The 26986-nt window shown below is 41.1% G+C and overlaps 2 protein-coding genes across 2 annotated transcripts in view; both read right to left on the bottom strand.

Annotated features, from left to right (window-relative positions):
• Window positions 1-3096: 3096 nt before the first annotated feature.
• Window positions 3097-16155, bottom strand: LOC119917555 (guanine nucleotide-binding protein G(I)/G(S)/G(O) subunit gamma-4). The gene is made up of 3 exons (XM_038737927.1): window positions 15791-16155; window positions 14339-14444; window positions 3097-5248 (listed from the first exon to the last, which is right to left on the bottom strand). The coding sequence occupies exons 2-3, from the start codon at window positions 14435-14437 to the stop codon at window positions 5120-5122; spliced, it is 228 nt and encodes a 75-aa protein (XP_038593855.1). The 5' UTR covers window positions 14438-14444; window positions 15791-16155; the 3' UTR covers window positions 3097-5119.
• A 575-nt stretch (window positions 16156-16730) lies between these two features.
• Window positions 16731-26986, bottom strand: part of lyst (lysosomal trafficking regulator) — a 61064-nt gene continuing 50808 nt past the window's right edge. The window contains 19 exon segments of the mRNA XM_038737026.1: window positions 16731-18716; window positions 18854-18925; window positions 19030-19186; window positions 19302-19399; window positions 19554-19693; window positions 20172-20270; window positions 20434-20570; window positions 20671-20860; window positions 20985-21215; window positions 21304-21521; window positions 21647-21787; window positions 22377-22533; window positions 22615-22681; window positions 23068-23312; window positions 24897-25049; window positions 25160-25215; window positions 25424-25485; window positions 25646-25742; window positions 25845-25990. Of these exon segments, the coding sequence (XP_038592954.1) occupies window positions 18578-18716; window positions 18854-18925; window positions 19030-19186; window positions 19302-19399; window positions 19554-19693; window positions 20172-20270; window positions 20434-20570; window positions 20671-20860; window positions 20985-21215; window positions 21304-21521; window positions 21647-21787; window positions 22377-22533; window positions 22615-22681; window positions 23068-23312; window positions 24897-25049; window positions 25160-25215; window positions 25424-25485; window positions 25646-25742; window positions 25845-25990 (2605 nt within the window). The 3' untranslated portion in view covers window positions 16731-18577.

Here is a 26986-nt window from a genome sequence, read left to right as displayed (position 1 = left end):
TCACCACTGCCTTATGTCTGCCTCCGCTGCTCGGAGAGACAGACCAATGGTAGACGAGGAGCCCCGCCGCGGTGCACCATGGGAGATGGAGTTCGACGCTCTCTAGCCAATCAGAACAGTATTGTAATATAGAAGCTACAGTAAAATATAAACATTTGTGAAGATATAATTAACCTCTAGATACAGTTTATTATTATTATTATTAATATCAGTAGTTGTAGTAGTAGTAATAGCAGTATTGCAGTAGTAGTTGCAGTTGTATGAACTTGTATGAAAGTATGGCAGATAAAAAAAAAGAGATAACTATTAGTCAACTAAATGTTAAGTTAAGTAAACTATTATATAAGCTGAGTTGTTTTGTTTGTTTGTTGTTTTTGTGTGTACACCACATGCTTTTGTTTCTGTTTTGTGTCTCACCTGTTTGTGTCGTGACTCGTATTAATCATATAGCATGAACTGCACATATACTATGATACGCAATATTCAGGTGTTAGAAAATATAATGAGAGCCCCTTTAAAATATGATGTATTCCAATTGAGATTTCTGCACTAAACAACATCTACTATCATTTTGTATAACATATTAAGAGATAAATGCGTGCATCATGCAGTTTCAGTTTCCATGCAAACCACCTAAAGGTAAACAGAATGGTAGAGCAAGCACAATAAATAGTTTATCACACGTCTTTAGAAGTAAATTGAAACACTGATTACAGCTACAACCAGTGTAGCTGAGGTGGACCTTTCCTTGTTTATCTCATAAAGACGTTTCAGTCTTTGTGGTTTGTTTTGCTTCAGCCCACATTGTGATTACCTTATGAAATGAGAAAAACCTTCTAAGCAGAGCAGAAAATTAACATATGAATCATTTCATCCCTCTAAAACCCAGGTGACATGTTGTGGCTTTAAGATTAGAATAGAACTTTATTAAACCCATTGCTCTGTGCTGCACATAAATCATTTAAATAGAATCTATTGTGCATAGAGAGGGATGTTTGAAGGGGATTTCTTCTGACTCTGAGAGCACCAGTGTTTGGAGAGGAAGAGTGGACAACCTCACCCAGAGTGCCTGCTGCAGTGCTTGTAGACATTTCATTCCTGTGAAGCATAAATGTTATTTTGGAGACTTCACCACCCCTTAAAAATAATAATGTAATGGGAAACACTGGCATGTAACACACTGTATGCCAGTGTTATGAGTAGAAATAAAACCACAGCATGCTGTGACTGTAGATAATCTTATCAGAAATTACTACTATTCTCGTGTTTTTTGCGTACACTTTGGGGGCTCACTGCTCAATTTGGATAATTGTTCTAGCACAGATTCTCTGTATTAGATAACCTACTGCCCTGGGGATAATTACATTCCTGTGCATTATATAATTCTTTTTGGAGTCATATTCATGAATATACTCATTACAATGATCTCTGCAGCGCATTATTCATTTGGAAGGCAAAGGCTATTCATAGCCTGTTCAGGATTTCTTGAAACAACCTAACATCCTGCTCTACTGCGGATTTCCAGCCCTCCTCTATCCTAGTTTGTTGTTTATGTTCTCAACTCTGATTTAACTTTTTATTCATATGTTAAAACCTATTTATGCTCTGTTTATTCTCTTTCAACCTTTTGCATATGCAATGTTTGATATGTCTTTTTTTGCAGCCTTCAAAACACTCAGCACTAACCACACATTTCTGTGGATCTGTATAGATTTCTTTTAATCCAGTATGGTCCCAGCTGTGAACCATGCACACACTATTACTGAGACCTGCTTCTTGAATTTCTGTTTTTAATTTTAGTGCATTAACTTATATTTTTCATATTTTAGTACTTACACTTTTTTCCCATAAAATGTTTTTTCTGAATAGACTTCCTAATGAAACAGGGTGCTGCATGTTGTGCAGACTGCAAATTTTTGTTAATTTTGTCATTGTTAAGTATTCTTATATAACCTCGATTAGTCATGATGAATTAACCAACAATAAAAATTTAAAGCTAGAAAAATAAATTACATAGATATTTATAAACACTCAAAAATAATCTGCTTCATCGGGACTGTTTGGATGTGGTTGGACGAGATGTTTTTGACAGTGACCAAACAATCCACCACCGTTGATCATATTCTGACTCAAATGTTGCAAAATCTTTGTGACTTCATGTTTTCCAAACTGAGTCCTGCCCACTTCAAAACAGTGACAACTGTGCAGAAAGAAAGAAAGAAAAAGATATAAAGAAATCTCACATTTCAAAAAAAGGGTTCTAACTTTAGGACCCCATCATTCATCGTGAAAATCGGTTTTCAGGGCCTTTGACGTGAAATAAATGGAGAAAATAATGCACACCACAGCTGTGCCAAGGCTTAAAAAACCCTCTTCCTCTTTGTTTCTCTTTAATTACATCCATGCTGCTTTGGGATTGGTTCAGAGAAATCAATAACCTGACTTGTCTTAACTAATGTCATATATCAAAGGTGTGCAATGACTGAAGTTATTGGCAGTTTTTCTAACTTGAATGTGACCTATGATAGCAAATGGTAGGTTAAAACAAGCTATTTTCACTCTGCTATGATCACCAGATCTTAAAGTGCAGTAAAAGATATTGAAAGTCAGATAATAGGTGTATAAAAATAAACAACCACATTCAATTAAACTTGGTAAGAAGCTGTAATTTCAGTCTGTTCCCAGGTGAGACTGTAAATGCATGCATGGATGGACACACGAAACAGCTACAGCAGAAAACGTGAATGTTCATGTCAGCGGCTGATACCCTGAATTATTATAAGGGACATTCTTTGTGCAACCTGCAGTGTCGGCTGATGCTTTTTCTTCTGTCTACTGTGTAAAAAGGCAAACTGCCTGAGGCTGAGCTGAATCACAATCCTTTTAAAAAATGCCACAACACATGAATAGTGCATCCAGATGGCTTGTGGTTCAGCTCAGCCACAGGAGGTCTCCAGTTCACACCAGAATATCATGTTCCTCTGTGTGACCCAGAACGATTGGCAGCAGCCTTTTATGTTATCGGTGTGATCAGACAGACTGTAGCTCAAGACGTCAGTGAGAGACACGAGGCAGAAATATTGAAGACACAGCACATTTGGGTTGCCGTTTTCCTTTAATTCATTTGATCCATCAAAGGATTTACAAAGCCTGCTATTTAAATGCTTATTTATTTATTTATTTTTACCAAAACGATAATACCATTCATGAATACAGCTGCACATTGTCGACATATCCGGACTCCAATTATGTGCAGAGTAGCACCCAGAAAGTCAATGAAGAGGCAATATTTCATATCGTAATAGTTCTCTCCGTTTTAGATAGAAATAAATCCATGCAATATTCATTTCTAGCCGTTATATTTCTTGTTCCAGATTTGGCACCATCCTTAACATGAGGTCATTGGGAGCACCCTGAGGTCAGTCTCAGGTTTTTTAGATTAGGAAAAAAAGACAATAATGATCCTGAAAACAATTTGAGTCTAATAGTTTGTGTTTGTGACAGTCCAGTATCAGTTTGACTCCTAATGCGATGGCTGTTCAAGTACCAAGAGGACATGTCTTTTAAATTTACAGAAACGATGATGCAAAAAGCCTGAACCACCAAAGGCATCATGTTATGTAAACGACCCTTACCATTATTTTTAAAAAATACTCAGATAGTATCAATAATTGCATGATTTATAAATGTTTTTTCCTAAGTATCATACAAGCTTAGTAGCACTACACGTCATTTAGCTGTCAGTGCTGTGCAACAAATATTCAATAATACTACTGATAATAACAATATTAATAACGATCATAACAATTCATCATAAAAATTAGCAAATGCTATTCAACTACCATGTAAAGGAAATGTTTCGACAGTGTGCTTTTTATTCCAAAACAAACAAAACAGGGAAAAAAAGGCTGCGGGACCGCAGTGCGAAGATCACACTGCTCTCACAGAAATTGGCACTGTAACATACTGTACACTCTAAAAGACTGGCAGGCCCTCAGAAACAGAGGAGGCTGTCAAAAAGGAGCAGAGAAACATGCAGGCCTTTGGTTTGGCATTAATGTCAAAGGCCTTGCCATTCACTCTAGGACAGGCAAAAAGAATCAGGCTCAGGAAACATGCCCAGAAAACAAATGAGTCCATTAAGGACATGAGAGGAGAAGATCCAGTCGGGAGGGGGGGCTGCAGGATTAAGTGATAGTTTCTCTGATTTGAAGTAGCCTATATGAAGAGTAAATCAAACAGCGCAGTAAAGGTAGAATGCATTAGAGCGGGCCTGGGAAGGAGGTGGCAGATTCATAAATTATTTTTGACTTAAGAGTTGTTTGCACAGTGATAACTCTGAAGAACTCATCTAGCTGTTGAAACGTTAGCTCCACACCTTTCAATAAATACTCTGTTTATTTATTTGCAGCAGAGCCGATGTGTAGCCACCTCCTTCATATTACGAATGCATTTTGCACAAACTGAAATAATTTACTATATGAGATAACGTTTCTGTTCCCACGCTCTAATCTGAGTCCGTGGGAACAGATACTTCTGGACTGACACGAGCAGGTTCATTGGTGACTCCGGAGGAAAATTAAAAGAGAAGCCACTAATAAGGGAAGTGTCAAATTTCAGTAGTACTTTCGGTAAGTGGTGCTACAAATAGTCAGACCTGTTCACTGAAAGGAAGTGAAAAAACTAACTTAAATTATGTTCCAGATAATACAAAGATGAACGCTCTTTTATTCAGATAAAGGGAAGGGAAATAACTGTTTAAAAAAGTCATAGACACTGGGCAAATTTCTGTTTCCTGAGGCATGTTAAGATCTAGCACAATTTAAGAAAAAAAAAGAAGAAAAAACATCTCTCATCTCATTAAGCACTGAGCAAGGCTGTTCTCTAATAACAAAGCAATAACGAACCTATTTAACAAGACATGATACGCTCACTGGGTTGCCAGTTTGGTAGCTGACTCCCCCAAAACCTTTAGCCACCAGGACAGAGCTGACCAACAACAGAGTGTCCACCTGGCAAAACTCAACTCAACGCCTATGGCCAGTAGCTTCAGGTGTGGTGAAGACAGAGAAGCCAGGCAACGCCATGCCTGCAGCCGTACAGCTCTACCGGCAGGTCATCAGAGGATGGTGCAGAAGAACTTCTTCTCCCGGAAAGGGTTCTCGGAGGCGGGGACGGGCATGATGAGGGGGTCCTCGCGTATGTGGGCGTCGCAGTACGCCATCAGGTCTGCAGCTGCTTTGGACACCTGAAAGGTTGAGACAAAGGAAAAGGACATGCATTGCTGACTATGATATAATAACTATTACACAAACGTAAATACAAAGAGATGCCTCCTGACTCCAACTCCTTAACTGAAAACTATCTTCGATGATGAAAATTTAAACCAGTCGCACTCTTCTCCAGCACACCATGCTTCATTTACAACATTTTCAGCTGTCTTTCCTTCATCAGGTTGTTTGTTTCTGGTTTTCTGATATATAATTCATCAGACTTAAAAGTTCAAATCCGGCCAGGGACCTTTGCTGCATCTCTCTCTCTATCTCTCCATCATTTTCTGTCATCTCTCTCCTGTAGCTATCTAAAAAAAGGCATAAAATGTCCCCAAAATAATTTTATAAAAATACTATACACTGTAGATGCTGCAATTAGATATAGGAACTTGCACATATTATGGAAATGAATCTTCTGGTCTCATCCTTTCAATACATCATTTACATTAACAAAATACCTTTGTCAAAGAGAAAGAGAGATTTAGAGGCGTTACTTGTTCAGAGGGAGGCATTTATGGGTTTTCAACTCAGCTCTTATAAGCCCAAAAGGTCAAATAAGGACTTGACTTAAAGCCATTTTGTAAAGTTCACTGGATTACATTTGTTTTTGAGAATAATATGAACTGTAGTTTAGGAGTAAAAGTGTTAGCCAAGTCATACATACACATGGATAACCTTAACTAAATTGTAGTTAGGTTTATCCCTCTAAGTATTAAGAGATTGAATACAATTGACTGTACTGTGTTTTGAAAATGTTTGGTTGAAAGAGTATAGAATCAGCTGTTTTGTATTGCACAACATTAAGAGTCTACAGACACGCTAGCAGCTCTGTGAGGCTGTACAGCAGCACTTTGAGCTAAATGCTAATATCAGCATGCTCACAATGCTAACATGCGGATGCTCAGGTATGATGCTTACCATGTTCACCATTTTAGTTTAGCCTGAAGGAGGTGCTAGAGGAAATGTCAGTGGGTCACCAAAATCATCAGCACGACGCCATTAGCATGACTAAAAATTGAGGTTTAACCTTTTTAATCATTCATGTATTTTTGTTTTTGTATTTATGGTCATTTCTATTTTATCATTTCTTTATCCTTTAAGAGCAAATACTGTATTTTGTAAAATCTATTACACATTGACAGTAATGCTGTTTTGTTTACTTGATGGTGATTACTATGATGATGTACGAGTCACATGACTGACTGACAGACGGTCTATAAGGAAACTGGAAACAAACTCAGACACCGCCCTGATGAGGGCTAACAACACAAAAGTAGCATATTGTCTTTTTCAAAGTCAAACAGTGACTATAAATTTTACAGTATGGCCAGAGTGCATGTGAATGTGGGTTTCTAGTTGGGAGCTGAGTGGGAGGTTACGGGAGGGGAGGCCGCAAATTGAGAGCAGAGGAGCAGCTGCATCAGAGGGACGGTGAGGGCTCAGGGATCTACACGGAGGACCGAGCCATCTGATCTCCTGCCTGGCACTTCACCTCACCCACTGCTGCTCTCACAAGAGAACACAACGCATAAACTCCATCATGCTGCTTTTCAGCTTTAGTCTTTAACATGGATTATTACATTATTATTTTTTCTCTCACAGCATAAAATCATATGCTGGGTTGTTGATCAATATCAGGTGCAGAGATTTCTGTATTTTAAAAGGGAACAATGAGACCGGGGTATTTTTCTTACTTTCACTAAATCCCATGAAAACCAATAGTTTGTTGGTTCATCTCTCAGTTCTTTCTGTATTTCCCACCCTGTGGCACTCTACCGCAAGCCAATTCATACTGACAACGTAGATCTATTAAAAATAGATACATTTAGTTTTTTAAAAAATTCTGAAATTAATCATACAGGAGTTAGTAGTGCATTTGTTGGGGGCTATTTTCAGCTGTGGATTCAAAGTAAAAGTTAAAGTATTTGATCCAGTGCAACAACGGTGGTAGAGAGGAATGAGGTATATCAGGCTTTGGCTACATGGGAAGCATTTGTCAGCAGGAACAATCCATTGTTGGTTTTGGTCCTTTCATGGGAATTGATGATAAGAAAAATACAGAATAGCACATGCAAGTTTACCCTTTCACCTTGTTAGACACCTTCCCATAGCTATTTAAAAATAAATTCCAGAAAATGTATTTTTTTATATCTTATTTCCTTTGAAGCAAAATCCCTTCAGGTTTACTTGCTGTATCTCTACCTCAGTGGTTCCCCACCTGGGGCTTGGGACTCCCTCAAGGATTCCCAAGACAAATCTGTGGAGTTTCGAGATAATTACAGGGACGATAAAACATACATATTTCTGTTACACATAATTATGTTTTTCTGTTCCTGTTCTTGTGAAATACTGGATATTTTGAGGGCATCTAGAAATCCTTCAAATGAAGCATTCTGAGAAAGAAATCCCTCTGTGGTTGATACTGTTTAGACATCATGTCCACCGTAAGGCCATAACCTGTATTGAGGGGGTCAATTGTTTCTTTTTAAGGGGTCACACACAGCAAAACTTTGGGAACCACTGAAATACCTCATGCTGTACCAGTAAGTTTGAAACAAGACTATGAGTCCACAGCTCTGTGAAACCACTACTGTAGTGTTTTGAGCTCAACGCTAACGTTAGCAAGCTAACATGCTCTCAATGACAATGCTAACATGCTGATGTTTAGCAGGTATAATGTTTTTTTTTTTTTACCATTTTCGGACATCTTAGTTTAGCATATTAGCATATTAGCATGCTGTCATTTCATTCCCACTAAAGTACAGCTGAGGCTGAATGTGATTGGTTTAGCAGGTATTTGGTCATAAACTAAACTAATGACACAGAAAACACTTATTCTGGTGTAACTGGTTGATTTTAAGAGCTTACTCAGATAGCTGTTATATTAGTCACCTTAAAAGTCATATTAAAAATTATCTACTCGCTCAGAAGACATAACATATTTAAATGTTTAATTAGTTTAGCTACATATTTATTTAAAATGTCCTGTATTTGACCTAATTCAGGCACAAATCTAGTATCTAGTATCCGAGCCTTCACAAAGTGGTAACATTAACATTAACAAAGCCTTGTCTTGCAATGCAAGTAAACAGCTTAGTTGTTCTCATAATCAAAGTAAATACATTAATTATATTATCATGTAACGGCAGCCAGGGTTTCTACAGTGAACGAGAGCCCCACAGGAGAAAAAGTGGTATTGCATAGCGTATGTCATTAGGCCCAGACTGACTGTAATTACACTGCAGCCCCATGATGGAAGGAGAGTCCTTCTAATTAGCACAGATCACATTCCTTTGGCTGATTGAGCAATTAATGAGAATGTGGTGATCCCTCAATCAGCAGCAGAGAGACTGCTCTTGTCACTGATACACACTCTCCCTCATCAGATCCTTTAATTAAATTTAAGGGATCGCCAGACGTGGCCAACTGGCTGTTTTCTCCACTTTCGCTGTACTTTTCTCTGCTTTCTTTTGTAGTCACGTTCTACTTTAGTGGCTTCTTTTTTGAGGCCATTAACAAAGAATTTCTTGGATCTCCACATCTGACGTGCTAAGTGTTTTTTTAAAGCACAAACAGCTGCCTGCCTATCAATCATCCAACAACTGCTGAAATAATACAGCTGTGAAATCATGCTGCAACTAAAGCTGTTCATAATTTTGACACACTAACTCTCCCGTCAAAGGACTTGAGGATCTGAATTGACAAAAATCTTATAATACCTCAGATATAATATTTATAACTGCCTAAGGCGTAATGGAGCTTGCTGTCTTAATCAGTACAAACATCCATCCTTATTGCATTCATTAAGTTTTTCTTTGAACGTGAAACGTGAGCACTGAAAAAAATAGTAAAACCGAATATAAATGTGCTCAAAGTTGGCTAAAACCAAACTTTACTAATGTCATATTTTACTTCACTTTAAGAATAATGTTCTTTTTTAAAGAAATAGGACATTTTGGCCTGATGAAACACCTTGTATAAACTCAAATATGCCTGATTATCAAGAGTCATGGCTGTCTGTCTTTAAAAAAAAAAACAGCTGCTTTGTTCCTGACAAGTTTTCACATAAGAGCAAACACACTGCAGCCAAATGAGACTGTGAAGTCAATTATTCAGAAAGCATACATTTTTGTCAGACCCACACCGGAGCTGAGTGAAAGCCTTTCAGATATAGATCAGCTGTGACATTTAAGACTAGTTTACATTTGAGTCTGACGCGTCAGGTGACAATAAAACATGTCAAATCTAGTCAGACTCTTTGTGATGTGAACACTTCTCAGCTCATTTAACATAACATAATTTTTACTACTTACCTTTCACCTTCAGCAATACTATAAACTAGTGTGTTTACCTTGGACACTATTTTGGGCATGACAGCAAATTATTATGGATCATTTAGCATTCTACCAGTAAACAGTGTACGACTTAAAGTGCAAATTAACAACGGCCTTGTTACGCTCGATGCTGGTGCCATTTTTCTTGCTTAGTGACCCATAAGTGACATGCTTGGATGTTCTGTTATTTCCTTTTGTCATGATGGCTCTGCCCACTAGTTGTAGCAGCGCATTTATTCTTTCCATTTCAAACTAACTGGAAATGGAAAACACATATTTCTGGTTCACAAACCAATTTTTTCCAATTGTGTCTTTTGGCACCATGATGAGAATCCACTAGAGAACTGGCTGTAGGCCTGAATATAATGTGTAAATGTATAACAACAAAGAGACGGCTAAGACTGGTGTCCAAATATCCAAAGTGATGTTTGTTATGCTAGCCACATATCAGCGAGAAAACTTGCTGTTAATTTGACTATATTGACATAGCCAAAAATCTAACATTTCAAAATCATCTCACAGTATCATTAGTGTTAATATTGGATTTCTTTTATATGTAATCGCCAGCGATAATCTCTATTAATCCATTTTGCTCCCAGTTTGCTGACACTTTTGTAATTCTTTTCACCACCTCTGAATTTTGTTCCACTCACCTGTTATGGTATATGGTAAATTAATGGTAAATGTATGCATTTTTATAGAGCTTTGTATCTAAATCACTTTACAATTTTGCCTCTTATTCACCCATTCACACACACACACACACACACCGATGGCAGAGAGCTACCATGCAAGGTGCTGGCCTGACCATCGGGAGCAATTTGGAGTTCAGTGTCTTGCCCAAGGACACTTTGACATGTGGACAGGAGGAGCTGGGGATCGAAACGCCAACCCTGTCATCCACCTCCTGGGCCACAGCCGCCCAAATTTAGTATGGTCTGACGAGAATGTGGCATTTGTCCTAGTCTCACATTGAGAGGAGACTCAAGGGGCAAACTGTTGTATTTCAGTGTCTCAAGTTGCAGCTCAGAAATCGACTACATTATTTCAATTCTGTTGAAACAGACGAAGTCGCAGGCTCGCTTAAAACTGGAAGAGCTCCAATATGGCAGCCAGAGGTTGAGTCTAATCACCTAAAAGTACTTAAAGGTTGGATCTTTACCACTGCATTCAACATTGTGCTGATATAATAATGCCACACATTGTTACTATTCACATTTCTATTAAATCTTGGTAAAAAAGCTGAACACATTGAGGCTTCAAGGTTCATTTCTGGTTTGCTATTTAATGGCAATATTGATATGGGTTGCATTCAGTTTATGGCTTTGTACTGGGGGGTTGGGGAAAGGGGATTCAATCTTATTATTATATTTGTAAGGGGAATCTGTGCACTTGAACAAACGGGTGTGTAGCTAGGTTATCAGTTTTGTCTGGGCATTAACATTCGCTAAAAAAAATGACTTCTTGACTGAAAAGTGAAAGATTTAAATGAGATGTGCCAAAAAGTCAACTTGTAGGTTAAATCAGAGACCTTTGTAAGACATCTTCCGAACCCTGATTACAAGTTGGGGATAATCACTTAGTTTTAGAGCAGGTTTTCTTGTAAGCAGCCTTTGTTGTGCTGAGTAGGGATGATGGTGTATGGCAGGCTTCCAGGCCCGGCTATAATGCTGAGCGAACAGCCTCGGGGCTGTGGGGCAATCATTCCCGGAGCACATGAGGAGCATACCAAATGAGATGATGACATGGCCTTTTAAGTTGCACAAGAAGTCATTCATAAACACTGGTGCGAAGAATATGTTACAAAAACATATTATTGTAAAATTGCCTTTTATTTGGGTGAATATATGATGATTTTGAAGTGGTTCTATCTAATGAATCAAAGTAATACAGAAATCTCTATTTACAGCAACAGTATTATGACATTTTAAAACATGCTGACTGACCTCAACTATAAAGACGGCTCAAAAGTCAATATTTAACCAGGCGTTGTTTGATGAGGACACATACTCTTTATGAGGCCTGAACTGCTTCACAATAACTGGTGGCTGGTGGAGCTGCAGGAGGTTATAGGTGTCGGGAATATGATTTTTATATAGAACAAGCGAACACTGACTAATTTAAATATCTAATATCTATCTATCTAATAATATATTTTCTTTGCTGCGACAGGGAGTTTCAACCTCACAAGTCTGCTGCACATTTGCCAATATCAAACAATTGCAATGTAAGATGAGACTGAGACCTGAGAAAGTGCTAACCGAGGACGATCTCTATGATCATACTCAGAAAACATGACCCAAATTTTTAGGAAACTACTGTCAGAAGTGGTCAACAATCACCGTATCCCACTGTGCCCCTGGGTTTACCCCTCGCAGTTACCACACTGGTGCTGCTTGGGTCTCCCAGCTGTACACAGCTGATCCACTCTGACAGAGAGGTGGCGACACCAAAGCTTTCAAGGTGAACTGAGGCTGCGTGTGACGCCTGTCAGAAGACGTTGCACCAAAACGAAGCTGACAGACATTTATTTTGGTGTCATCTTGTTGGAATAAATTACAGTACTCTAATTATGGTGGATTATGAATGTTTACATATATGAGAAAATTTGTATAAAGCCTTTTGTGGCAGATAAATTGCCTCACGTGATGTCGCCGGTGTCGGTAGGGTCTGAGGACTACAGGTTTGTAAATGAAAAAAGTCTGGGGGTGTGGAGTTACTGCCACTCATCTCTGCCTGAGGCTAGCGGCTCGAGGCCAAATTAGCTGCTCCCTACCCGAATCTCTGTACGATCTGTCACCGGTTGAGTTGCATTGTGGGTAATGTAGGCACCAGGAAGAACAATATGTGGATTACTAATGATATCTCTTATCCTGCTGCGCTGATTTCAATCCTTTTTGTTAAACTGTCCATCGTGAGTCTGATAAGGTTACAGGAGTGCAACATCAGTGGAGTACTCTTAAAGAACAGAGAGTCTGTGGAGGACAGATGCAAGATGATGGTGATGGTTTACTCGTAGTCCATCCAATATACAGTTTGGGTTGACAAAGAGTGCACACTACTGGAAGCAGGAATCAACATAAGGAGTCACTGTTAAGGAGTGTAAAGCTGATACGCTGTCTGTTCCTGCATCTACATTTAAGGAATAGTACGACATTTAGTGAAACGCTTATTTGCTTTGTGGCTGAGAATTACAGTAGATGAAAAGAACAATGCCACTCCAAAGTCTCAGTGTTCAGTAAATATGACGCTGGAGCCAGCCGCTGGTTAGCTCAGCTTAGCACACAGACTGGAAAAAAGAAGTAGCACCTTTAAAGCCCACCAATTAACATTATTATATCTTGTTTATTTGATTTGTACCAAAACTGTGTCTAAAAACAACACCTCAGTTTTTTGTTTTATTTTGTTGTGTACCAGATTATTTCTTGGCCAGTTGGGCACTCACTTCCAAAAGAACTAGATATAACCAGACATAATGTGGTAATTAATTAAGCTTTAGAGGCGATGGAAGGCAGATTTTAACACCTGTAGACAGAGCCAATCTAGCCGTTTCACCGTGTTTTATGTCCTTATGTTAAGCTAAGCTAAGCTAGCTGGCTGCTCGCTGTACCTTCATATTTACCGTAGACACAAGATTGGCATCAGTCTTTTCAACTGACACTCGGCAAGAATGTGAATAAGCATTTCACAAAATCTCCAACTATAGACTTTAATTTTGTGTTTGGAGGGTGACGATGTCACCATGCCGGCACATGTAGTGTGGGCTCGAGCAAATAAACCTGTTAAACTCGGACCTCTTTTTAGGAAGGAACAACATTTTCCCTGATGAAGCTTGAACTGATAAGGATGGCAATATTCTCTGTTGTTGTTACAGTAAACAAATTCCATGAAATGACCAAAACCAACAATGTGTCAGTCCGTCTCTCAAAACGTTCCCTTCCCGTCACTCTCGGCCCCCAAGCCCATTTGGTCCTAATGAAGAAGTAACTTTGAAAACAGTTCATGAATATATAGCCTACTTTCATTAATAAAACAAAACAAAACGCTCAGTCATTTCCAAACAGCTGGGCACTGTAGTTTTTATCAGATGTTACTCAAACAGGACTAAATAGTGTATTAATGGGGGACTATTTAGAGCCGTGGATGATTACATATACATACATACATGAACATCAGTGTTTCACCCTCCCAAGTGAGTTAAATAAATGATTACTTTCATTTATTTGTGTGCAAATATGAAGACATGTCAGGCAAATACGATAATGTTACCAATTCTAAGCAAGCAAAACAGCTTTTTGTGCTACATGCAGACATTAAATGAAAAAAAGAAAGAAATGTTTGCTGGGAGCTAAAGACTCATACAGCTCTAAACACTCAATGTGTCTAAATCAGTGGAGGTTAGATATACAAATTTTTACCCTTCGTGTATCCCATTCATTTACACACCTATTTTACTGCTATTAAAATAAGTCAGTGTAACAATTAATCACATTACAGCTTACAAAGATTTATGTTTAGCTGTCACATAATAATAATATGGCAATATCTAGTTTAATAATCTGATGAGTGAAAATAGTTTTTTTTTCTTTAAAAAAACTAACAAAGATTACAGTTGCATGAAAAGGGAACAGGCAGTTTCCAACGATTAGTGTGTGACTACATGTTTGGCCAAATAGAAAGACATGCAAACACTTGCTCACAGACACAGATTAAAAAATAAAAGCCCTGTACCTTTATCCTATCCATGCAGGCCTCCATCTTCAGCTGCTCCACAGCTTTCCTGGCGTGGGAGATGCTGGCTGTGCTGTTGTTGGCGATACCGTCCTTCATGGTGCTCCTGTGACGCCAAACGCATGGCACAAAGAGGAAACACATAGAGTCAATGAACATCACATTAAATCCACAAAGCAGCAACCCCCACCCCCACCCCCACCCCAGGCAATGTCTCTGCCCCCCCACCTTTGGAGCAGTCATTCTCTACCACAACCTTTTTTTATTTAAAGGACCCCATTTTGTCTGGGGGAATCTGTTGGACAGCAGCCAAGCTCCATTTTATCTGAAGAAGAGAGCTTTGAAGGTAGCAGCTGGACAGCGGTTTGTCATTTTTCAGTCGGCGCTCATGCATGATTACTTTTCCTCTCTTTGGTCAAGTTGTTCTTTATAACAGGCTGGGGGAGATGTTACAGAGAAGGGAAGCATCAAAACACACACACACCTCTTTGGAGCTGCATGGTTCCCCACAGGGCTCATGGGCACTTCAGTATGAGGTATTTTTGTTGCCTTGTTTCCTTTTAAATTATCTGTTCTTGGGCCCTTCCAAGGGATTTCAAACCTGCAACTTCCCTTCTTCCGCCCCTGCACCTACAGACTGGAACAGATATCTGCGCCTTCAACTTTCTCCACATTGTGTATTAATGCAACTGCAGTGTGTTTAATCTGCTCCATTGCAAGAATCAGCCTTTCTGTGCATCTACCAGGGTAACAATTAAATCTTGCTCCCATTTTAGGCCCCTTGACCCCCTTGCTCCTGAAATGTCCCAGTTTGGCAGCCACAGCAGAGAGGGAGGGAGAGAGAGAGATGACACCTGATCACAGATGTGTTTTATAATAATGTGCATGAAAATATGAAGCATTTCACTGAGGTGGGGTGCTGTTGAATCAGTTCACACTTAATGTTAATTCTTTCTTTCATTTCCATCGCATATATCCGAATTTAACTGTATTTAAACGGACGTTATTAAAGCAGATATTTTGTATAGGGGGATGCAGCAGGTAAATTAATTCTCCAATCCCACCCATTATGGCTCTAAAGCCAATTTATAGCTTTTAATCACACCCTCGCAGGAAGCTATCAGGCCCTTTCCCCATCGATTCGTCCACCCTGTCGCTCACACGGCTGCATTCGGGGCTTTAACGGGGTCTGCACCGTTTTATCCGAATGTAACGATGCTAATTGTTGATGCATCTGTCAAACATGGGCGACTCTCATTTTCTAAGGGGATTAAATTGTGGACAACACACCGTGCGAGCTGCGGCCCTGGTTAGAGCAGAAAACAGCAAACCACACATCATGAAAAAAACAAATGATTTTGCATTAAAGAATTATATATAAAACACCTCCTGATGCTTCGCTGCATTGCTCGGCTATGAGCAGATTAATGTAGGCTACAGCCGCCGACCTACCTGAAATGTGCCAATGGTTTTCCAATTTGGAGAATTCCGGGTTGACTCCACCCAACACACACACACACGCACACACACACACGCACACAAAAAAAGAGGATCTTTCAAATATCAAATGATAAGAGGAAATCCCAGCCTCGTTTCGGTCTGGACTGAACCCGGGGAGGTAAATCCTTGCGTTTTAATTTCGCCTCAGCGGTTCGCTGCGTGAGTCGTGCGTATTCCGTGTAGGAAGATGAGATCCAAGCGGCGAGGTCTTGGTGAGCACCACGGCTGGACCTGGAGAGATGTTACGCATGCAGCAGGGGGGGAAACCTCTGTATGACGATCAGATACAGGCTGTGGGGCAGGGAGCACTCGATCAGTGGACCAGGAGCTGCAGCAGTAACACGCCAGGATGTTTCTACTGTACAAACTGGCCCTAAACGCACCGGGACAGCCTATTAGTCAAATTAGGATCTGCTGATTTTCAAATGTGCTTTATAGCTGCAGAAGGCACCTGAGGTCTGCAGGCTTTCCCCTTGTCATTTTTTACATCAGCGTTGACATCTCGCCCCCCCACCCCCCCTTTGGATGCCCCTGAACGCACTTTTCTCCACACAAAGTGAGAAACGGACACAAACGACGAGATGTACCAACATTTCTTCAAATATTTATATATTTATAATATACTCATCACTTGGTTTGTTCATACATACACACACCCACATATATACAAACAAAAGGAAAAATAAAACATGACCTCTCAGAACCTCAGTCCTAAATGACACTATTTAAGCCTATGATTTTAAATTATGCTTATTTTAACTTATCAACAGGAGAACATTTCCTTCAGTGTCAGAACAAAAAACACTGTCCATTATCATGTTCACCTTCTGGTCATTTTCTCAACAAAAAAACAAAAACAAAAAAAAAAGGGAGAGGGGGGGCATTTATGTGATCTCACATGTGGATGTTCAAGAGCAAAGAAAGGTTGTGGATCTTATAGACATAGACTTTTAAAAACTTCAGAGAGGAAATGTATGTACACATGCATGAAAAAACAGTCCACAAACACAGTAACATCATGTCTTGTACAGCAAGGGTCCACATGGGCTGAGAAGGAAGCAAAAAAATCAACAACACAATAGGAATGATGTCTTGATATAAGAAATATTCCCTTTCTCGTAAAAAAAGTCAAACACCAAGTGTGAAATGTAAGACATCATTTTTCATCACAGAAGGCTTGCTGCAGCCACAATAACTTTGTTCACAGCTGTGTTAAAACAAACTCCTGGTTTATGCCCATGTGAAATGTGACCAAAAAAACAACCTATTGCATGTCTGATATTGCTTACAGATTACATTTATCACTGGAATTAAAGCAAAGCAAAGCTCATGTTAAGACAACAAATCATTGGCTCTCCTTCAATTAAATGGTGCTAAGTGGGAATGTAAAGAATAGCTGCATTGATCAATGGGTGGGTTAAGGAAAGGAACAGTTTCCCAGACTCATCAATGTAGTGTATAAGATTTGGAAATAAGCTGTAAACTTCATCAGCGCAGGAAACACAGTTTGCAGGGCATGATGCTCCTCACCACACCCTCCCGCCTACTATTACCTTTTGTTATGCTGCACAGGTACTAAGCATGCCTCGTAGATTCAGGAGATTCCCCTCAGCCTCTCCAGCTTTAGGTCTCTAAGGCTGTTTGTTATTTGCTTTTTCAGAATTTCAGTCAACTACATTAAGTAGTGAAAAGCTTTTAGTGCATTTGAGTGGCGGACAGTTTAAACCAGTAAAACACAAGAGAAGGAAAGAAAGAAAGAAAGAAAGATGAGCCTCTGCAGCGTTTCTAATAAATAAATGAACATCAACATTTCTCAATGCAAAAAGAGAGGTTCAACCAAGGCAGGTCTTAATAAAGTATCATGACAGGAAATGTCACATCCACATACACAGTCAAGGTCAGCATCATTCTAGCATGCAAAAGTAGGACAGACCAACAGGCAACACAAGGAACAATTCATCCTGACATCCCCCTCATCCCTCCACTGAACTCAGATACGAAGTGATGCAGGGCCGCGACACTAGTGTTCAGACTTGAGTGGAGCAGACAGCCCAGCAGAGCGGCGTCTCACTCCCACAGAGCGGGACGTCTCCCTGTGACAGACGCGAGGAGGGGCTCCCTCCCTCCTGGCTGCTGCAGAGTCAGGGCGACGCACTCGCCGAGCTACGGGAGCAGTTTGTCAGACGGCTCGCCGCAGGAGATCCGAGTGCCGCTGAGGTGAGAGACGGGGGGGGGTCTTCACACTTTGGGTCTGGCTTTGGCCAGACGGTAGCAGCTTACCGGGAAACAGCTAAATCAACATCAGGCAAAGATCGTTGCACAACAAAAACTCCGGACTCAACAGCAAGAAACTAAATAATAAAAGACTTCACAAAGCAACACACTCTCAGAAATGCATTTTGTATAAAGTGTCTGTTGCAGCCAGCCAAATATTCACCCATCAACATTCCACTTCAGTACGTTTATAAATATATATATATTATATACATATAATACTATTTTCATTATTATTTCTTAATGCTGGGAGTAACTGTGGTAGAGTTTGCCCAGCTGGGGATGGCATTAGTTAAAAGTCAGGATGGGTTCAGTAGGTTCAGGCCATGCTGACACGTCCTTCTCCGTGAGGAGGAGGAGGAGGAGGAGGAGGAGGAGGAGGAGGAGGAGGAGGAGGAGGAGAAAGAAGAAGAGAAGGGGCTCCTCTTGCTGAGAACTGGACAGTAGTAAACGTCAGACACACAGTCAGCCTGCGGCATAGCTGCTCAGGAAGGAGTAAAACATGGGCAGCTTCATGCGCTGCTGGTCCCGCCGACACCACGCCATCACTGTGCCCTCGCTGTTGGCTGTGTAGAGGTGGTGGCCGTCACATGAGTACGTGAGGCTGAGGTACACAGGAGAGGACATATTCATCAGCATTCACCACACAACAAAACTGAATATTTATACCGAAGAATATTTACAATGGTGGCAAGGGGCATAAAAGCAAATAATAGCACGGCTGTAGCGCTGATAAGATACCTGATGATGGGTTTACTTGACTTGGAAAAGGTGATCTCTCTCACAGGTTTTAAATCCCAGGTGCTCCACAACCTGAAAATATTTCAGACATAATAAGACAAACAATCAGTGTGAATAATTCATTGTCTCGAGAAGAAAACAAGCACAAAAATGTAACAATAAAAGTTTCTGCCCACCTGACGACACCGTTCTCCAGCCCACCTGCAATGACGTTCACCGACACGCCCTCAGGCTGGTTGGAGAAGGCCACGGAGCAGATAATCTCCCTGCAGTGGACGTGACCGATTAGGTCACCGTTCACCGTCCACAGGCGCAGGTCGCTGCCGCCGCCCACTGAATGCAAAGAATCGTGTGTCATTAACTCACATCAAGGACCAAAGCACATTGTGTCAGCCTGGAAAAGTGACATGATGAAGTCTGAGAGGATACAGAGCGAAGCAGCCTTCACCTGAGTCACAAACTGTCGCGATGTCACCCGTGGTCTCGCTGGCAGACACTGCCGTCACCGGGCTTTTGTGGCCTGTGAGGCTTTGTACGTAACAGAGCCTGAAGAAACACATAGCAGCTGAAAGACCACACAAACTCTGCATGTTGCAAAAAGCATCACTTTATTTTACATTTCTCCTCGCACACAAAAATACACGAATAAAACATTTTCCTTCTTCTTCTTCTTCCATATCTCTCACACACACACACTGACCTGTTGAGGTCCCAGAGGATACAGGTGCCATCTCTGCTGACACTGATGAGGATGCTGTAGGGTTTGCAGACAAACAGGCCGGTGACTTCCCCTGTGTGTCCGTACAGGTGAACCTGAGACTCCACCTCCATCTCTGTAGGCTATGGAAAGACATTTTCCAAATCAAGACACATATTAGTGACCATACACAGAGGACATACAGGTCTGAATAGTTGCATGTGAGTGTTAGGATGGATGAGTTATCTTAGTTTCAACATTTCCTTAAAAAAAAAATACTCCATTAATTAATCTTCCACAGCATTTTCTGAACAGCACAAATCAACTGCTACTGAAACACCCTTCAGAGACATCTACATGCCTATTGGTGGGGACCGATGAAAGTCTGAAAGCCTCTCTGATGACTGAACTCCCAGACCTCTAATCCCACTTGTGGGCTCGGTGGAAATGTATTTCAAGGGCAACTGTGATGTGACTAATGAAGCTGAGCATTTGAGCACGGTGAGGCGGTCTAAAGGGGTGTGTGTGTGTGTGGGGGGGGGGGGGGGGGGTAATGGGAGGTGGGTGGGTTGTTAATGTGGAGGCGGCAGGTTAGAGGGGGACATCACCATGGAAACCCACCGTGGTGCTGGTGAAGCGGTTGCTGTAGGCGGTGATGACTCCACACTTGCTGCCCGTAAATAACTGGCAGCCATCGGGCACCCAGGCGCAGCTGGTCACCTGGAGAAGAGAGAGACAGGCGGTTGGACAGAGGAAAGGAGAAACCTGTCAGCCTATTGGTGGTGCAGTGCAGAGTTGTGTAACACTGAAGAGACACCAGTAATGTCTTTCAATAACAGGTGCTCTGGAGCTTTTTAAGCTCGGGAGTTTAACTTGTTTTCACCTGGTGAAGTTGCGAACACTGAATAAAGTTGATGGGAGGTTCGCTCTGCTTGCTCTTCAGCCTCAATATGTTGTCTGCGTAGCCCCAGCTCAAGATGGCTGACCACTGGATGTCTGTGCTGTGCATGCTCCGAACACCTATAGAGCAGGGAACATAAAGTTAATGGAGTCAACAGGCCATTGTCCAAACACCCTGAGCATCCAGGGCTGACGTGTGACTGACTGGTGGGCGTCCTACCCTGCTCCTTGCTGTAAATCATCATGAGGCAGAACTTGCGGGACAGCCCGCAGATGGCTCGCGTTGGCAGAGCCAGCAGGGATCCGAACCTCTCCCCGTGCGGCTGGCTGAAACACACCACCGGGTCTGGAGCAGAGGGTGAACCCACGTACTCGCCCCACTTCAAACCTTTGATCCACGGCAGTGGGCTCTGTGGGGGAGGAAGAGGAAATTGCCAGGTGAGCAGCGGATCATTTCATGGATGATGCATTAAATCACGTCTTCCTCCGCGCACAGCAGGCTCCCAGAGTCACTATAACCACAGAGAAGATTACCGGGCAGACTATTTCCTTGGCCTGTTCTCGGGTTTCTCTGAAGGCCAGCTGAACCAGGAGACCCATGGCTGCCGGCAGCTCCCCCTCCATCATGAGTTTGGGACCGGCCCTGCTGACATGAGAGCCGTTGAAGAGCTGCCTGGGTGTCTGTCCGTATGTCTTGATCATCGTCTCGAGGGCCCGTCGCTGCACTGGGTCTTCTACGGCCGAAACGTCCATGCCAAAATAGGTCTGTGAACAATGGTATGAAAACGTATGTAAGCAACAACCCACTTTCCAATAACTTCTAGCAAGTGGGATGAAATATGCAGCTGCTTACAGCTGGATGGAAGACGTTGATGGCCTGGACAGCCGCTTTGCCTTTCTGCTTAAGCCCAAACACCAGGTCGATCCACTGGCACAGCGTCTGGGAGACCTGGTCCGACTCCAGCGCCTGTCGGTGGATCAGGATGAAAAGGCGCGGGTCGTTGCGGGCCCAGGGTGGCAAGTTCACATGATTCACTCTCTCACCATTTTGACGAACACCAAAATCAAAACCTGTGAAGGCAAAAAAAATTTGGCAAAAATACTTTGTTCATTAATGAGTAGCTATGAAATATGCATGCTGGTATAAATGACAGGTGTAAATATTAATAATATAAAATGGAGTGGAAAAGAATTACCCTCTCTGTTGACCAGGAATTCTGGGAGGTAGAAAAACTCTGGGATGAGCTCTTTCACATCAGTCATAGACTCGTAGGAGGACAGGCGCCACGTGGTGTTCATGGAGTGAAACGTCCGGTCCGGAATATCAAAGCTCTGGTCTGATTAAGGCCAAAGACAATCTAATTACAGATTCGACTCACTGATTAAAAAGATCCCCTTTCACGACCTTAGACACCACGCTTGCTGAATACATTTCCGATCACATAAAAAGATGCCTCGGAGGATCAGAGAGAGACGGATGAATGGGGGGGGGGAATTAACAAAACAGGAAGAAATAGAAAAGAGAAGGGGAAGGGCGAGGAGTTGATCATAGAAAATAATAAAGATGAAGTAACCTTTCATGGCTAATGCATGTGATGCAACACTGCTACGGCAACACGCTGCTCAGTTAGATCTGAGATCAGGATGTTCCAGCATTTCAGTGCTAAAAGCTTCAGCATCAACCAAGATGGAGCTATCTATGTAATGCAGGTGGCACTCAGTGCTGCTAAAAGCTTTTTGGAGATGTATGATAATTATCTGCTGTTAAAGAGCCCTGGACTGTCAGTCAATTAATATTTACAGTTCTTGTTGAAACTTTAGATCTGTAAAACTGAATACAGCTGGAGACTCCAGTTTTTTATCTGATTATTCTCAGTTTAAGATTTTTCTTCCTTGACTTTCACTAAAAGTTAAAGCTTGGCTCACCCTGATACGCAAGGAACATCTTGGTGAAGGGAGGCATTCGGACCAGGAAGTGCAGCACAGTGCCGCTGTTGGAGTAGTGTGAGCCGTAGTGGTAAGGCTGCACAGGAGGCATGGGGTCGTCCTCTCGAATGCCCTTCTTGTACTCCTCTTCAAGGTACTGCACAAAAAGATGTGTTTTCTCACCGGAACATCCAAAACACACCAAGAAACTCATGGTAAAATGTACAACAGGCCTTACCCTGTAATTATCCACGTAGCGATCCTCTTTCTCTTTCGACTGGACTGCGATGGGTTTGCTTAAATTCCTGCATGTCAACAACACGTAAGCAAAGCAGTAAAGAACCATGATGTTTAACACTGACATGAGTGTATTGACTTCAGAGAGTGTATTTGTCATCCAGTTTATATAAATAAATAAATAAATGAATGAACAAAGACCACAATATGTCAATTAACTGCATCTATCTTGATTTAAAATTATAGTGTGGAACGGCTCTGAGAAGCTTTTTAAGAATATTTGGGAGCAGCATAAATATTTTAAGACTTAGCATTGGATGCATCAGTGACAGGAGATAGTATGAGTTACAGGTACAAATCCTTTATACAATGCTAATCTTCATTACATTATAAATGTCATTGTCTAATTAAATTTCCTTTTCACATAATACGTGACATAACCTAAACAACTGACCTGTAGATGTTCGGGTCCTGCAGGTCGATCGTCTCACTGATGTAATCTCGCAGGATGAAGGGGAACACCGGGTACTGCATGAGGTCGTTGAAGGAGCGGCCCGCGTGCTTGTTGAGATGCGTGAGGTACTCGAAGTTAGAGATCTGACCCGACCCCCACAGCTGAGTGAGTGCTGTAATGTTTCCATGCTCCAGTAGGTTGGGCAGATCAGAGGTCAGGATGTTGTGGTAGACGTCGTCACGGAACTAAGGCAAGAAAACAGAGGTGTTTTCCATCTTTAGTGTCAGGACTGAAACATGGAAAAAGTACTAACTTACAAATGCAATCTGAATGATGCAGAATTAAAACCTGTTGTTTCACTTAGTTTCCTGACCCACTATAAATAAGCCTGGTGCCTTAAGACAACAGCTAATGCACATAGAACATCTCAGTTAGTCTTGAGTTTTAGTTTCATTCATCTCAAAGATCAAACCTTCCCACCAAGTCATGCCTAAGATTGTGGGAGAATACTTTAGAGAGAACTGGAAAGATATTGAATGCTGCTATTAAATATTAAACTATTAATAACACCTAAAATATTCCTATCAGCCTTCAACAATCATAAGGGGTGTCACAGTGGCCGAAGAGTTAGTCAACCATAATACCCAATTTCCCAGTTTCCTGTCCAAGCGACCTTTGTGTCGTTCTCCATTGCTCTCTCCCCAAAACATACTTTAACAGAGTCTACAGCCACACTAGCAGCTATGTACTTAGGGACAAATGGCTTAGGGATAAAGGCTAATATTAGCATGATAACATGCTCATAATGACAGTGCTAACATGTTGATGATAAGGGGGTACTTATAATGTTTACCATATTCACCATCTTAGCTTAGCATGCTAACATTTGCTACATGTAATTTGCACAAAACACAAAGAACAGCTGAGGCTGATGGGAATGTTGGTAGGCATTTGGTCATAAACCAAAGTTTTGGACAAATTTAAATTTTGACCTGATGGCGGTGCCAGTTGAAAAGCCAGAGAATGACCAAAATATTGCAAATCATCCAGAGGGGGGACATAAAGGTGTGTACCACATTTCATGAAAATCCATTCAATAGTTGTTGAGACATTTAAGTAAAATACAATACAATCAATCAAAAAGCACAGGAACATTTTTTTTGCCTGTTTATCAAGGAAAGGTTTTGGTGAGTCCACAGACAATCCGAGGCCAACAGATTATCTGTTTGGCTTCCATGTGCTCAGTATCTTGAAATACCTGCTGTTAACCCCCCAACTTGTTTAAAAGTCAGTTGTTTGACCATTTTTAATAATTCTTTCAGTATTTCACTGAAAGAAGTGTAAAATGATAACAGTTGGTCCCTGCAGAGTATAATGAGCTTGTATCTTATTATTATGATTGATTCCTGGCACTAATACTACAGAGCCTGGCAGGTATCGGGGATAGAATACCAAAACAGAAATTCAACATTAAAATCTCGCTGCAATTTGTTTTAACCTGCATGATTTTTTCTACTTTTACCATCTTTTTCTTTGAGCATCAGCGGGGCCTTTCATCTTGTCATTTTTGTCACAGTCCTTCCTGTGTGGCTGCATTTTTATATTCAAATGAAACACGGACTGATTTTTTCAGTGTGATCTGCTTGGTAGTCTAGTCATGGATGGCAAGCAAACTCAGTTCTTTGCAACAATGAAATAAAACAGCTAAACACTAGAACGTCTACTGCATGACATTCATGAGCAATGTCAGAATTCATTTCAGTATTTGTGTCTAGTCAAAACATGGCTTCCTTCCTTTTTATTCCATGTGACTTGTGTTTTTGCCTCACCTTGGTATTATCAAAGGCTAACAGCAGGGTCCTGCCGTTGGTGAGGAATATCTCTACAGCGTTGTCTCTTAGCTGCCACCAGCGCTTGTGCACCTCCTTGATCTCCTCGTACGTCCAGGAGAAAGAAGGTGCTTCGGTCTCCCCATGAAGGCTCTGTCCAAACACATAAACACATCCGGTGTTGAGTTGGCCAGGTGGACTCACATAACGCAGTGCCATCTCTCTGGCAGAGAATAATCCTGAACAGTACTCTCTGGTATTACCTGGTTGTCATGAGCATCAGCAGCGTTGTCCTCCACAAAGTACATCCCAGACTTTCCTGTGAGACAGCACAGGGTGAGTGACATTTGGAGTACTAAGAGAAAGACAAACAAAAGCTTTCCCCACTGAATAACTAACAAACACTAGTGTGTGAGGGGAGAACAATATTCTCTAGTGCCTCAGAGAGACCATATTACTCTGTGTGCCTTGTGACCGGCTGAATAGAATATGCATGGAGCAGCTGTGAGAGACGGTCAGTGTCTTACCCAGAAGTAGCTCCCCTGCTGTCTCTCTGGAGGGGGCTACGCTGATGCACCGTCTGGTGAACCTAAGGACAAAAAGACATTTGTGAATACACCATCTGAATAAAACAAAAGGCACCTCTCACTGCAGTACAAGTTGATAAGACGTTTATGTGGCTTCCTAAGAGGGTTATGCTGTTTACTAAAGGCTTACAGGCAGGCAGCGAGACAGTTAGAAAATTATACCTGATGGGCTCACTGGTGGCTTTGTCTTTGACAGTCGAGGAGAAGGAGGAGTGGGTTTTATCCTCGAACAGGAAGGACAACGGTGGCTTCACTGTGTCTAAACAAGACATGGAGGTCAGATTTAGAACACTAAAGGGGACAAACACGCTAGTACTTGACAGACGTTTGCCATATTGGTACAAGAAAAGGGTTTCTTCACCTTCAGGCTTACATCTGTCTTTGAGCAGGTATTTGTTAGGAATGGTGAGATAGCATCTCTGTAGCCGCCGTCTCTCCCGGTTCGGGCCTTCAGTGGGGTCCAGCTGCCAGGACGTTGGGTAGGACGTCTGATCGTACCAAACCGCACTGAAACAGATGATTACAGCCCTCTCAAAAACTTTGTCTACTCATAACAATACAAAAGTAACCTTACTGCAGGGTCGTGGCTACCAGTGAGGACATCGAGGTTAATATTGTTTTAGGAAATTTGGGGAGGTTTAACATGCTAAGAATATTGCACAATTTCAATGGTGAGTTTTTTTAAAGCCTGTTTTAGGCCAGAAACAGGCCTAAAAATAACACGATTTGGTAATTCTTTACCATAATAATATTTCTGACCTGTGGGGAAAGAGTTCACACAGAATTTAGGTTATTGTGTAGGGAAACAAACATGTATTGTAGCTGTTAACATAACACAGAAACTGTGGAAAAATTGTGGAAAATTACAGATGCTAATGTTATTAAACAGTCTCAATGAGGAACTAAAGCAACATAAATCAGTTTAAAATCAGGTATAAAGATTTAGAAGCATTTGATTTGTGGACATGGGGTGGGAGTTTTTCTTCTTCTTCCCACTCCTTTTTGAATATATAAAGAAATTGACAAGAGTTTCAAAAAATGACTTTGGCTGTAGGCTAAATATTATTATTATTAATGTATTTATTATTGTGTTATTTAATTATTTTGATTTGTTTATTTGATTGCATTTTCTTGTCGGATGTTTCTGTTTTATTTATATTCGAAATAAACACTTTATATAAAAATAAAAAAATAATGTCGGCCAATCTGTCCACCTCTTTGGTCCAGACTGAAATGTTTCAGCCACACTTTTAGAATTTGTGCAGGTACAATGTTGTTTATTGGTCATTATAAAGCACAAGGCTGCATAACGAAATGAAATTCATAGTTCCTTCACGATACACACACAACATATAGCCTAATTAAGTGTAGGCTTATATTGAAATATGGTAACATAAAAAATAAAACAATATATACAGTTCTTTATGTCCTCCTTAGAATCAATTATAATAACATGTATATCATGTAGTGCCACCTGGAGGTCAAACTTTTAGTGCTAATAAG

The sequence above is a fragment of the Micropterus salmoides genome, unplaced genomic scaffold, assembly GCF_014851395.1.
Source record: "Micropterus salmoides isolate LMB-PRFRI ecotype aquatic unplaced genomic scaffold, ASM1485139v1 Ms_hic_scaffold_22, whole genome shotgun sequence".
Taxonomy (NCBI): domain Eukaryota; kingdom Metazoa; phylum Chordata; class Actinopteri; order Centrarchiformes; family Centrarchidae; genus Micropterus; species Micropterus salmoides.
This window is presented reverse-complemented; position numbering and strand designations above follow the sequence as displayed.

What these genes read in the sequence shown, in the direction of transcription:
- LOC119917555 (XM_038737927.1), bottom strand. Translation starts at nt 14,437, where the DNA reads ATGAAGGACGGTATCGCCAACAACAGCACAGCCAGCATCTCCCACGCC. An exon ending in CCTGCATGGATAGGATAAAG is followed by an intron (nt 5,249 to 14,338) that starts GTACAGGGCTTT and finishes TCAACCTTTCAG; the next exon opens with GTGTCCAAAGCAGCTGCAGA.